At 36.1% G+C, this 14,170-nt stretch overlaps 3 protein-coding genes across 3 annotated transcripts; 1 reads left to right on the top strand and 2 right to left on the bottom strand.

The window, feature by feature from the left end:
* Positions 1-1,174: 1,174 nt before the first annotated feature.
* LOC147539077 (egg cell-secreted-like protein) lies at positions 1,175-2,021 on the top strand. The gene has a single exon (XM_086643065.1). It carries the CDS (start codon positions 1,290-1,292, stop codon positions 2,019-2,021), a length of 732 nt encoding a protein of 243 aa, XP_086499191.1. The 5' UTR covers positions 1,175-1,289.
* A 913-nt stretch (positions 2,022-2,934) lies between these two features.
* On the bottom strand, positions 2,935-6,052 carry LOC147539076 (Calcium-binding EF-hand family protein). Its single transcript, XM_086643426.1, has 6 exons — positions 5,678-6,052; positions 5,287-5,411; positions 5,016-5,112; positions 4,815-4,924; positions 4,005-4,079; positions 2,935-3,264 (listed from the first exon to the last, which is right to left on the bottom strand). Exons 1-6 carry the CDS (start codon positions 5,745-5,747, stop codon positions 3,214-3,216), a joined length of 528 nt encoding a protein of 175 aa, XP_086499552.1. The 5' UTR covers positions 5,748-6,052; the 3' UTR covers positions 2,935-3,213.
* Positions 6,053-9,523: 3,471 nt separating this feature from the next.
* On the bottom strand, positions 9,524-14,157 carry LOC147539075 (pyrophosphate-energized vacuolar membrane proton pump). Its single transcript, XM_086640572.1, has 8 exons — positions 13,778-14,157; positions 12,292-12,866; positions 11,780-12,159; positions 11,567-11,653; positions 11,121-11,451; positions 10,488-10,898; positions 10,342-10,401; positions 9,524-10,069 (listed from the first exon to the last, which is right to left on the bottom strand). Exons 1-8 carry the CDS (start codon positions 14,022-14,024, stop codon positions 9,863-9,865), a joined length of 2,298 nt encoding a protein of 765 aa, XP_086496698.1. The 5' UTR covers positions 14,025-14,157; the 3' UTR covers positions 9,524-9,862.
* Between the last annotated feature and the right edge of the window lie 13 nt (positions 14,158-14,170).

Below are 14,170 nucleotides of genomic sequence, written 5' to 3'. Positions count from 1 at the left end.
TCTAATTTTTTTTTCCCACCTTTTAGATGAGAAAGTTGATTTCTCACTCTCTCCCTCCTCCCATAACTCTCTCATCCCGTAACTTTCTCTCTGTATTTCTCTCCTATCGTAACTCTCTATGTTCATCTATGTCCAATTAATAAATAAGCTGAAATTCTAAAGGCACCCACCCTTAAATTCTAAAGGCACCCCACCCTTAAATTCTAAAGGCACCATCCCCCCCCCCCCCCCTTAAATTTTAACATTTATATATTAGTTAAAGGCTCAATTAATAAATAAAATCTAATTAATAAAACATTAAGGAACCCCTTAAACTCTAAAGGCAGCCATTAAATGCCTAACATTTATATATTGGTTAAAGGCCCAATTAATAAATAAAACATAATTAATAAACATTTGCCCAAAGGCATTCTTTTTTTCACTATCTTATCAAACACCTCAAATTTGACTTCGAGGTAAGAAATCCCTTTTCTTTCTAATGAAAAAGAAAGTCATTTTCTTACTCATATATTTTCTCGCGTATCAAACGGGCCCTAAGGGTAAATCTAAATGCTTCCCACAAAAGGGTTATCGGTTGTCTCTCAAACCAAAATTTGGAGAAAGATTGTGAGGAACCGTCAATAACACTTTTGGGGGCGCATTTAAAACTTCCCACTAATTTAATTATTGGATTAATAAAAGTATTATTAATTTAAAGATATTAATGCATCGGATAATAACTTTCGGATACGGATTGAACATCTTACGTCGACAATCTTCTCCATAGAATCTGAACTCGGACTGAGTTTTGGATTTTTCAGACAACTATTGACAAGCTTATGGAACAGTTGGGCTCGCAAAGTTCACTTAAAAGCAAGGAATTAAATTTTGAAATTCCGTTTCCGTCGAAACGGAAATTTAACTAAGTTTCTCTTAACAATGTCTTGCCAAGGAAATAAATTTCAAATCTCGACTGAAATATTTCAATTTCCATTTCCACCGGACACCGAAATTTCATTTGTCGCCTAAAAATGGTCCAACATAGATGTACCTGAAGAGCAACCCATTTAGAACAGGTTTATTACATCAATGAGGATCATATTCATGTAGTGAAGAGACAGTCTAAGCATCCACATACCTAAACCCTTTCTTGGATGATCAAAGTTAATGTGCTTTCAATTTAAAATAATGTTACATTTAAACCACCCGTTTCGACCATGAATTTACACTTAAATTTAATAACTCCATCCCCATCTTGTATATAAAGACTACTCTCTAGCTCTTATTCCTCAAGCTATAGATCAATAACAATGGCTTCAAAATTGTTACTAGTTATCATAGTCATGTCGATCTCTACATCGGAGCTTGTTGCAGCACAACAAGTAGAAAAGTCATCGACCGGGATGGAGAAAACAGAAACATCACCAGAATGGTTAGGGCTTGGATCAGAAAATGGTAAGAGTTGTTGGGAATCAGTTTTGAACCCAGACTGTGTTACAGAAATCGGCTATGCGATCACCCATAAAAGTAACAACTACCCTTATACTTGTTGCAAAGCTATAGTTGATATTAGCAATAGTTGTCTCAAGCAAAGATTAGGGTTAGCAGTTAGTTTGCTCCAACCTTTGCTCAAGATAGCTTGTGACAATCTCTTCCATTCTCCTCATCCTCCCTCCACCACCACTCCTACAACCACCACCACCACCACAGTTGACTTCACTGCAGATAGCCCAACGGCCGTGGTGGTGGCTGGAGGAATATCGAGTTCTTTGGGTGAAAATAAACAAGAGTTTATTCAATGCTTATCGAATCTAAAGAGTGTGAATGGGTGTATAGAGGAAACTATCATGTCTTTCTTGACCTTGAAAGCTGGAATAGTTGGGCCTTCTTGTTGCAAAGCTATTATACAAATTACTGAGGATTGCTGGCCGAAGATATTACCTTTTAATCCTTTCTTCCCACCTTTGCTCAAAGATCACTGCAATAGACTGGTTCATTCGTCACCACCCAATGCTACTCCAAATCTTGGACATTTTAAGTAATTGAATCGTACAAATCATACAAGTTATCTCTTTATTCTGAAATATATATCTAGTATTTTGTTCTATATATATATATATATATATATACATTCTTTTGTTTCGGGGACAATTTTGTTATGTAATTAGAGGTATTAGAATCATTTGTTACTTTTTTAATTAAGATAATAGAATTACCTAAAACATAATTAATTAGTATCACTTTTTACTTTCATAACTTAATCTTGTTCACAAAACTACAGTTGTGGAACCTTTGTAAGTGTTTGTTTATTGGGAAATTTAGCAATACCCCTCCCTCCCCTCCCCACTTATGTCCAATTAAGGATGTCTTTTTTATAATTAGAAATTAGTGAAAATCTTTTTTTTTTCACCTAAAAGTACAAAAAGAAAACCTACTTTTGTTTATTTCTATGTCTGAATCTGACTTGTCTGAATTTAAAGTATCCTTACTGGATATTTCCTACTAATTACAGAATAGACTAGTCGAACGAACGAGTAATGCATTTATCAAACATAATTAAACATTCTAAAATCTGACTCGAGTCAATTTAGACTTCTGGTAATGCATAACTGCATCTTTCCTACTAATGATAAAATAGACTAGTCGGACGAACGAGTAATGCATTTGTCGGACACAAACAAACATTTTGACTAGTTCGTGTTAGCCATACAGAAAGTAATATTATTTGAATAAAAATAATAAGTACTATCTTAGGCCGAGAGCTGTTGAGTTGGAAACCAATGAGCCAGGCCAACCTAACAAGCAATGGATGAACACCTGAATCAAGAGAAAATATACATTTTGGGTTAAAAGAATATGCTCTGGCAGATAAGACCAATAATCTTTTAGGCCTCAATAGCATTTCTTTGTACCAAAACCAGCACCAACAAACTATTCAGTATGAAAAGAGGAGTATTTCTGCAAAATTGTATTATTTAACCAAACAAATTTCATACATGGGAAGTATTTTCGCAGTTTGAATATTTAGTAGATGCAATAACAGCTCATTACTACGATAATACACGGTTGAAGACCCAAAAAATAGATTTGTGCTTCTCTTTCTTTTATGTTTTCCTTCCGATTAAGTGAAACAAGAAATCTTGATTATAGACAGTGTGACTTAAGTTTTATTCAAAGCTTACTATGGTGGATATGGAGCTTCCTCTCCTTGTTCATTCCTCTGAATTCATCAAACTAGTCTACAGGAACTTCAACCTCCATCTTAAGGTTCGAATCGACGAGAATCTGACAAAACAATAACCAATTAGGAAGGCAGAGTGGCTAATTACAAAGTAATCTAACATAAGTTTTATGTTTTTATGGTACGCTGAATACCCTATCTCATCATGAAATGAACTATTAAGGGCTAAATAAAATAGTAAAACTCTGGAAATGTATTAAGAAAGTACAAACGATTAGGGCATACTAACGCACATAATCTAGGGCGCCAAACCAACCTGAAAGGCCTAATCAATGTTGAAAATAAAAGGTGTTGTGTGTTGATCCGGGTCTAGAAAGTCTTCCGAAGCAATGTGGGACTACAAATAAATACTATTTGGAACCCCTATCTAACATGAATACTGCATTTTAGTTCTTTTTTTTTGTCATGCTGATACTCGAATAACCGGATACTCATGTCAGAACTCAGATACTCAGTGACTTAGGCGGGTAGGATATGAGATTTGTATGTATATCTTGTGTGTACTTGGACAAAATCGGCGTTAAGGCCATCATGCATAATACAACAATATAGGCGTTTCCCCGTATTGGCACCATATGCCAAGCACCTTGTGCAAGTAACTGATACCGATACTGCTATAGGTGTTCATGTTACAAAGCTTCAATGCTTTTTATGCTTCAACCTTTCTTTAATTAAATTGATGTGCAGGAAATTTGGCTAGAAAACATTGAATTTCTGGAATGCTGAAGTTAAATCTTTTACTAAATAATGCTCCAAAGAAGCTCCAAAACGAGTAAGAAAATACCTTAATGAAGTCGTCCAATGAGAAAGACGATTCCACTGTGTAACCTGCTTCCCCCAACAACTGGCTCAAAACTTCCTAAAATGTTAACAATGAATAATGTTGAAAGCAACTTGTAAGCATTTAAAGTATGAATTTGTCATAAACTTTCTAGCTAATTATTTAGAAGAACAGTCACACTTCTAATAAATTAATCAAAAAGGGGCCAAAACAAAATTACGTTGACTGTCCTATCACATTTGAACATGTCAGAAATCTATGGCCGTGCAGTTTTCGTATTGACTACAGCAACTACCCAATGAATACAAAAAATTCTTCAGTGAAGCCTGACCCGAAAATCCAATCAAATAAAAACTTTTGTTCAGACATCAGACGCGTTTATGACTGACGATACCATTAATCCTGCGGTTTATTAGAATACAGATCTTTTCCCCTCAAAATTCGTCTGGGTAACACGTTTCTCCTTTCCTTAGTTCCAATTTACTTGTTTGACAACACTAATAATCCTGCAATTTATTAGGATGCAGATCTTTTCTCCTCCGAATTGGACTAGATACGATTCAGGGATTGGTATAAGATGTGTCTTGACATGCGGATGTAATTGAATTCACCAATCAGACAGGTGAAACGGACCAGTAAATAGATAAGCTCGCTATAAAAAAAAATATAATAAAATAAAATAAAATTTGTTTAGCTAAAAACTCTAGAAACTATCTCATCTACAACCATCATTACTCAAGTATATTTGGTCGATTAAAAGCTAAGTGAATGACATTGAAGTGGTGTAAATTCAAACACTTGTAAAAAGATTACCTCTCGTTGCTTCTCAGACATGAATGCACCTGTTAAATCCCGCAAAACCTCTAAGATATCATTAAAAGACACCTTTCCATTACCATCCGTGTCATATACTTTGAAGATGACTGAATCAGAAGGGACAACAACTTTGGGTCATTTTCATTTCGAAATACATAAATAATGTCAAAAGTAATAAATAATGTGAGAGAACCCCACGTTCGATCTTCTGTCGGAAGTTTGCTTTTGCAGTGAAAGCCGATAAGAAAGCCACAAAGTCCTTAAAATTCAAACCATCAATCATCTTAAGCAGCCGCTGAAATGAATAAAAGTACACATTAACATTCAAACCATCAACAATCTTATCCCATACAAAATAAAACCAAACAAACAACAAACACGACGACCCTATTTTAGAGATTAGGGCAAAACACTAAAGAATAAAACTAATATACACAATCTAAGATAGTTAAACTATTACAAAACTAACCTGAGAAAGAGGGTTCATAGCAAATTCAGGAACAGATAAGAACTCATCACTGGAGATAAAACCTTTGGCATTTCGATCAAGCTGACAAAATCTCTGGTAAAGAGATACAATTTCTTGCTGCGAGACTAAAAATAGAGTTCGATTCTCATAAGAACCTAATAAATTAATTGAAACCCTAAATGAACAAACTCAATCCCATTTCAATAAATTCAACCAGGAATCCTTAATTAATAAAAAAAAAAGCCAGAAAAACAGAAGTACCAAATATGGAGTAAAACCTAAAGAACAATGGGGAAGCAAATAAAACCCTAGAAAGATAAAATCACATATTTGATTGATTTCAATATTGATCCACTAAATAGAGTATGAAATCTTAAGAAGTAGAGCTTACAAAGATTGTGACAGTGTTCTTGTACTTCTTCAATATCGTACTGAGTGAGCATCGAAGACGTGCTTCCCATCTTCTCTCTCTTGTTTCTCTCTCTAGAATCAAGATGATCTTCTTCGTTTATTGAAGATAAAATTGAAGATAGAGAGAGAGAGAGAGAGAAATGGGAGGATTATTTAACGTTCGTTCGTTGGTTGTGGGGTCTTGTCATCATCGACGAACCTCAAGAAAATCGGTTAGATTCTTCGTCACCCGAAGTACTATACAAGAAAGGAAATTAGTCCTACTCATGAATATCTTGGGACTACCAATGTTAGAGTGCTCCCCGCCTTCCACTCTCTTCATGTTTAGACCATCTCCAATGCAACACTCGATCTTAGAAACTCTGAGTGTCGCATATAATTTTTAGAGTTTTTGCTTGAAAATTCTCTCCAAATGCAACACTCTATTTGAATCTCTCAGATAACATGTCGAGGGTGGAGTAGAGATATCTCAAGAGGACACTCTATGTTTAGAGTGTGTCCTCTTGAGATATCTCTAATTGTACAATTCATTAATATTTGATTTTCAACCAATAGAAATCGAGTCTTCTATATTCTTTAAAATAACTAATTATGTATTTACAAAAATAACTACAGAGTGACATATAAGTAAATAAGATAAGTTTAGAGTTTTGTGTTGGAGACAAAAAAAATTGAGGATCTCTATTTTCGCCACCTAGGAGTGAGAATCTCAATTGGAACTTGACACACAAGATGAATAGAGATTTTTTTATTTTGCATTGTCGATGCTCTTAATTCTTGTTCCACCCTCGACGCGTCATCTTATAGATTCAAATATAGTATTGCATTGGAGAGGGTTTTTCAAGCAAAAACTCTAAAAATCTTATGTGGCACTCAGAGTTTCTAAGATTGAGTGTTACATTGGAGATGCTCTTAGAGCATCTCCAATGGGACACTCTAACAAACGTTCAAAAAGTCTATGTGTCAAGTGTCAATGAAGATTCTTTTTCTTTGGTGTCAATATAGAAACACTTTAAATTTTTTGTCTCCAATGAAGATCTCTAGGATACCTCTACTTAATGCACATGTTACTCTTAAATTCAATAGATAAAAAGTAGTTAAAAAGCAAGGATCTCTATTGGTTAGAATTTTAAAGTGACACTTAGAGAGTCTTAAAGAGACACTCTAATTTTAGAGAGTCTTAAAGAGACACTCTAATTTTAGAGCGTCTCTATTAATAAATGTTTCACATCATCACAGAGTGTCTATTGAGTGTCCCATTGGAAAAGTTTTTTAACAGAATCTCTATAAATCCTAAGTGACACTCTAAGTTTTAGAGTTTGAGTGTCCCATTGGAGATGCTCTTAATAGTGGGAAAAAGACCCAAAAGATCGACTTTTGAAGAGTTGTCAGCAGCTTTCTGCACTACTTTTAATAACAGTAAAATGCATTAGAATAGCTCAGAAGAGCTATTAAATCTGTTTCATGGGATAGGAGGGAGCTGAAAATCTACTACCAGAGATGTAAAAGTAAGATGGTTCAAATCTCCCACTTAAATAATGACATAGCCAGAGGCGAGAGCAGCAGTAGAGAAGTGAGTCTGAAGCACCCATATGAGAATGGAGATAGCAAAAGAAAACTCATACTCTGGCATGACTAATAACTGAAGTACAAATTGTGATACTAATAGAAGAAAGTCTTCTAAAACTGAATGAGGAACATAGGTCTTGTTAAGTCAAATATCGGTCAACTTTGACCAAGTCAATAAATTGATTTCGTGTTGCATCCTGAAGATTACCATCTCACAGAAATTATCTCGTAAAGACGACTAGCTTCCAATATAAAAATTTTGTTTATGTTAGCCAACTATAACCAATTTCTTTTCTTATTTGATCTTTCCTTTAAAATTAATTTGTTTTGTGTCATGTTTGTTTTTCTTCATCGGGAAGAAGTAGTCGAGCAACTAGTTGTTGGCAGCCCTTGGTCAGAAGAAAAAAGTTCTTCTTTTTCTATTATACCCCTCGCACCTCCACTACCACCACTATCTCCTTTGTCATGATTGTAAAAGTCTGAATTCAGAAATGTTTCAATATAATCGAAGGGCGCAATTGTTTTTTTCATGCCCTCCCCTAAAATTAGGGATAGAAAATGGCTGGACATGATTATCTGTGGGCTACAATGTCATCAGGCAAACGAGTAAGGTAACTCTCGCTCTAATTAAGAGGGTAGACCGAGATACTCTCGTGGGTATAGTCTATTTTATGATGCTTAGAGCCCGACAGTTGGGCATCGGACGAACTGAATAAAAATAAGGCCAGCGTTTTGGAAAAATATGAATATCTTCAAGAGTGTAAAGACTTACGAACTGAATAAAAATAAGGCCAGCGTTTTGGAAAAATATGAATATCTTCAAGAGTGTAAAGACTTTGTCAAACATTGATTAACTTTAGTTAACCATTATTTTGTAATTTTTATAGAAAATAGAATCTCCATTGACACTTGACAACTAGGACTTTCAGAATTTTTGTTAGAGTGTTCTACTCGAGATGCTCTAACACTTCCCTTGATATAAACTATTGGGACGGTCTAGGTTTTGGGAGGACAAAACAGTTTTGACACTTGGTTTGGCAAAGGGTGTGAAGTTATAGGTATGACAAATGGGATTCGGACCCTAAAAATGTTAGAAACTACCGTAGAGATAACGTAACAAATCTTTTTTGTTGTGATCTCATGACTGTCTTCAACAATTAGTATCTCCATAAACGAAACAGTTAACACTAATAAAAATAAGAATAAATGTTTGTCTAACTCCCCATTGCATGAAAAAACCTATATCGACAACAATAAAGTCAACATTTATCAAGTCTTTGAGTAGTACTATGTATATATATATATATGAATATCACTAGGCTCTCTCCAATAAGTTTTAACATAAACCCAAAAAAGTATATACTTTAATTAAGAAAACCAATTAAATCGCAGCTAGAAAATGAAACACGAAAAAGGAACCCACCCAGTAGTTACTCTAATACTAATATTATCCATTTTCACGATAAACTACTCACCTATAACAGCATCTCGGGTAGTCAGTAAGACTTCTTCATCAAAGAGTTCAGACATTGTGACATATAGTGGAGGTGTAATTTCGCCCGAATTTCACATGTGGGGATGCCTTGGAGTAGGTCGTCTTGCAGCATTATGTGCGATTGCCTTAGGTCAAGCACTAGGTGGGTATATTGATTTCACCCAAAAAGACCCATGTTGCCAAATACTAGTTGTTGCTGGGGAGAATTGCTTGCCTACAGTCAAATGGTTGAAAGATGTACCTCGCAGGGTTAGGAAACTTTGCGAATGAGATCATAATCACCTCTATGTTTGATTACACCCTTTAATTTGTTTGATGTGCCCTTTTTCCTTTTAGTGCTATAATAAAAGAAGTTATGATGAAATTGATTTATTTCCTTTCTTAAGAACAGACAAATTCTTTCTCAACACAACAAAAAAAAAACAGATTCCAACCATCCATCCATGATGTGACGACATATCACTCCATCAAACAAATGGAGAGAGAACTGTGAAAGAATATGCTCAAATGAAATGTCATCACATCAGACGGAGGGACAAAAAGAACAGATGAATCGTGTTTTTGTTTTTTTATCCTCAAAATAATCTATACCTTCTAGAAAATTTGAAAGCCGTTCAATGTGAAATTGGGTTGGGAGAAAAGATTAATCTCCCCTCCAATTTCCTATTTATCAACTTTTTAAACATCACTCATAGTAGTGTCCATAGAAATGGGGATAAATTAAGGATGGACTAATAGCAATATTCAACCGAACACAAATCAGAGATCAAAATACTTCCAAATCATATACCCTTCAGAAATAGAAATCAATAGAGTTTTACCCAAAGGAAATGCTTAGGAAAAAAAATCCATACTTAACACCGACCGATAGATACTCTCACTCTCTCCCTATGAATATTAATAAAAAGTTTGTTTTGCCATCATCTTCTTCATCATCATCATCACCACCCAAATTAGGATACAAAAAAGATTTAAAGAGAAGAACAGAGTTAAGAAAATTGAGACTGCAAAGTACAATACTTCTTATCTGGTGAGAAAAATAATAATTAAGCTTAGTGTCCCCTAGTTGTCGTCGATCCTTCAGGTGATGTGGCTCTTAATCTAGAAAAGCTTGAAGAGAAGCCCGCCGTGCTTGGCGAAGAAAGGTGCAAAGACAAGAGACTCCACGGCCATGAGCTTGATGAGGATGTTGAGTGATGGGCCAGATGTATCCTTGAGTGGGTCTCCAATTGTGTCACCAATAACAGCTGCCTTGTGTGGGTCTGATCCTTTAGGTCCAAGACTCCTTGCGTGCTCCGATGCACCAGCCTAATCAATCAACACACCAACAATACAGTACATGAGATAACATAAATCACTATAAAAGTCATAATGTTTCCTTGTGTAGTTGAAATCGACCCCATGGAAAATTCCAAGTTACTTCTTATACATGAAACTTCAGACTATTGAAAGTATCATACATGTATAGAAGTCATGAAAACTCATCCTGAGTTACTTGGCAGGGCATTGGGATCGGTTGTTTAGCAAGGAGTAAATAACCCACATCTAGTCGGTAATCTTAAGTCCGAAGAAATGTTTACCTCAATATACTTCTTGGCATTATCCCATGCTCCACCAGTGTTGGATGCAGAGATAGCGACCTGCCAAGCATTATAACAAATGTAAGATTTAACATGCTTGTGACGGCAACGAACTTGATCAAAATCTCAAAGATGATTCATATTACCTGCACACCAGAAACCAGAGAACCAGCAAGGACACCAGAGAGTGTCTCGACACCAAACAAGGTACCGACGATGAGGGGAGTGAGCATGACCAAGGCACCAGGTGGGATCATTTCCCTGAGGGATGCATCTGTGGAGATCTTCACACAGGTGGCGTAGTCAGGCTTTGCAAGGCCTTCCATGAGACCAGGGATGGTGTTGAATTGTCTGCGAACTTCCTCAACCATCTTCAGTGCAGCACTTCCAACACTCTTCATTGTCATGGCTGAAAACCAGTATGGAAGCATAGCTCCAACAATCAAACCAATGAAAACCTTGGGAGTTAAGACATCCACGCTTGAAATATCGGCACGGCTCACATAGGCACCGAAAAGGGCCAAAGAGACCAGGGCAGCTGATCCAATAGCAAATCCCTATAAAAGACATTCAAAATTCAAATCATTATATGCGAAGTTAAAAGAATAAGAAATATAAGAGTAAAATTAATCATACAACAAACTTAAAACACATTCTATTTATGTGCTTCTCGTTGTTCCAACAGGTTTTGAATTTATTAAAAGCATCAAATGAAATCACTTTGTTGTATAACTGATGTTATTTTTCTGTACCACTTGCCTCTAAGGAGATAGAATTACCTTTCCAATAGCAGCAGTGGTGTTTCCAGCAGCATCTAGGGCATCAGTCCTTTCTCTAATCCTGTGACTCATGCCAGCCATTTCAGCAATGCCTCCAGCATTGTCACTGATGGGACCATAGGCATCAATAGCCAATCCAGTAGCAATGGTGCTAAGCATTCCAAGAGCAGCGACAGCAATTCCATACATGGCAGCAAGGCTGAAACTAACAAATATACTGACGGCGATGGCAAGGATTGGGATAATAACAGACTTGTATCCCAAAGCAAGACCAAAGATAACATTTGTAGCAGCTCCAGTTCTGCAAGAGTCGGCAACATCTTGCACAGGGCTACAAAATGAGATGAAGATATTAGATCTTTCGCAGATACCATTCATATCAAAGCATTGAAGTAGTAGTGTAGTACTACTGCAAAACATTGGGAATTTTGACTATGATTAGATACCTGTAAGCATTGCTGGTGTAATACTCTGTAACAAATCCGATGACTAATCCAGCCCAAAGACCAATGGCGACACAGAAGAATAGTTCCCTATGAACAGTCGCAACACAAATCAGAGTTAAAGCTTTTTCAAACCATTGATAATTAGTAACAAGAAATGAACAAAACCAAAAATGCTGTAATGTTCCAGATAGGAACCATATAGGTAGAGCTTACCAGTTCTTCACAACCTTCTGAGTTCCAAAATTGAAGATGGTGAAAGAAGATGGGAGGGCAATCCAACTAACAAGTGCAATTCCAGCAGTCATGAGAACAGTTGAGATAATTAGCTGCTTCTTAAGTGCAGGCTCGATTTCCTTGACAGCCTTAATTTCAAAGAAATCGGTTGCAAATAGGGTAGTGATCAAACACACAATAATACCGACGGAACTGATGAGAAGAGGATAACACATAGCGGTGAATTCATGGTTGATGCCGAAAGATGAGATGGAGGCAACAACAAGGGCAGCACATGAGGATTCAGCATATGAGCCAAAAAGATCAGAACCCATACCAGCAATGTCACCAACGTTATCACCAACATTATCAGCAATAACCTGATCGAGTTACAGAAATCATAAATTTAGTTAATTTTTCTAACAAGATATCATAAATTTAGTTACTAGCTTCTAGAAAAGAACAAGTAAGAAAAAGGCAAATCTCAAAACAATTGAAGTAGGGTTTCTTACAGCTGGGTTCCTCGGATCATCCTCAGGAATGTTCCTTTCAACCTTGCCTACAAGATCGGCTCCAACATCAGCAGCTTTTGTGTAGATACCTCCCCCAACTCTGCCAAAGAGGGCCATTGAAGATCCACCAAGACCATATCCCGTAATTGACTCGAAAAGGCCTTCCCAGTCATTACCATAGTAAATCTTGAAGACGTTGATGGTAATGTAAAGCACCAAGAGACCGTTAGCTGCAAGGAGAAAACCCATAACTGCACCAGACCTGAATGCGGTAATGAAAGCTTTTCCAACACCTTTCCTTGCCTCCAAGGTTGTTCTGGCATTAGCGTAGGTTGCAATTTTCATTCCAAGGAAACCAGATATCACCGAGGTGATAGCTCCAAGTACAAAAGATATTGTACTGAAGGTAGCATTTGCAAGGGCAGACTTGCACACGGTGGTCTTGTCAAAAGTGCAAGGGCGGAGCTTAGTACTAAAGCCTTCCACAGAGCCAAGAAATAGGAAAATCAGGACAGCAAATGCAACCATGAAGATCCCAACGTATTGGTATTCAGTGAAGAGGAATGAAGTTGCTCCTGTTATAAAATACATGTCCCATATTAGATATAACTCTATTTAGGCGCAACTGTACGATTTACAACAAAAAGACATTCACGAAAAAAGTGAGATTCAAAATTTCAAACATTTTTAACACATCAAATTTCAGTTTTTGTTTTTGTCAAAACTCATCATGGCCAAAACGCAAAATCAACAATAATTTAACTACAATAGTCATGGAATGACGAAAACCGGCCCACATCTATATCATGGCTGAAAATCTAATCAGATCCCAACCATACAATCAACACATCCCAAAGTGAACAAACAGATCAAATGATGAGATGACCTTCCAAAAAACCCTTTTTAGGATAAGACCCATCTATGTTACAAGAACATGGCGAATGCTAACCGACTTAGGGTTAGGGACCAGATTCCCCTTAACAAATTAATTATTGAAACCAATATCAACAAATAATTGTTTCTTAAACACAAATCATTTCAAATGATTTTAAAACATGGTACTTATTTTTTTAAACATGGGACTTAAGGGTTTGAAATCTTTACTCGGTACGAAAAAATTAAAAAAGAAAAAGAAAAACTTTATCAGAGCTAAAAACAATCCCAAAAAAGCACCCAAATCTATGAACCGAACTCATTTACAAAAAAAAGAACCCTAGTTTCAGATCTAATAAATACCCTAAATAACGATAATCACCCAGCTTTAGCAAATCAGGATAAAGTCATTTGAAAAAAAAATGAGACTTTTACATGGGAGAGTAAATTTTTAACTAGAACAAATCAACTAAATTACAAATCTAACAAAATAAATCAAGATATTCATATAAAAACGACTAAAAATAAATAAATTAGTATCAGATCTAACAAAATTATACATACAAAAAATGAAAATTTAAGTAAATGAAAGAGATCTAAACCTAAAACTGACCTTCAGAGATAGCACTCTGGATTTCAGCACATTTAAGAACAACATTGTGATCATTAAGACCTTCTTCCTCTTCGATGAGAGAATCATTATAACCATTTTTGTTACTATTTGAAGAAGTTTGTCTTTCAGGAGTAACCTTAACTTGAGAAACCAAATACCATTGAACAAGAGAGAAGATAATACCAATGGCTGCACAAACTGGAATCAGAATCTGTGTTAACAGATCTGTAAGAATAGGTGCTCCCATGACGGAAACCTCACCAGAATTTTCACCAGAAAAACAAACTAAATTCCGGTCCGATATCGGCCGGAATATTTGGGAAGAAGGGTGAGAGTAACCTCGAGGAGGAGGAAGAAACGAGGGTTTTTAGTTTGTGTTTTTTTAAGGTTGGG

The sequence above is a fragment of the Eschscholzia californica genome, unplaced genomic scaffold, assembly GCF_041429995.1.
Source record: "Eschscholzia californica isolate CP2 unplaced genomic scaffold, dmEscCali1.0.p SCAF_5, whole genome shotgun sequence".
Classification (NCBI taxonomy): Eukaryota; Viridiplantae; Streptophyta; class Magnoliopsida; order Ranunculales; family Papaveraceae; genus Eschscholzia; species Eschscholzia californica.
Note: the sequence above shows the minus strand (reverse complement) of the source record. Positions and strands in the feature narration are given on the sequence as shown.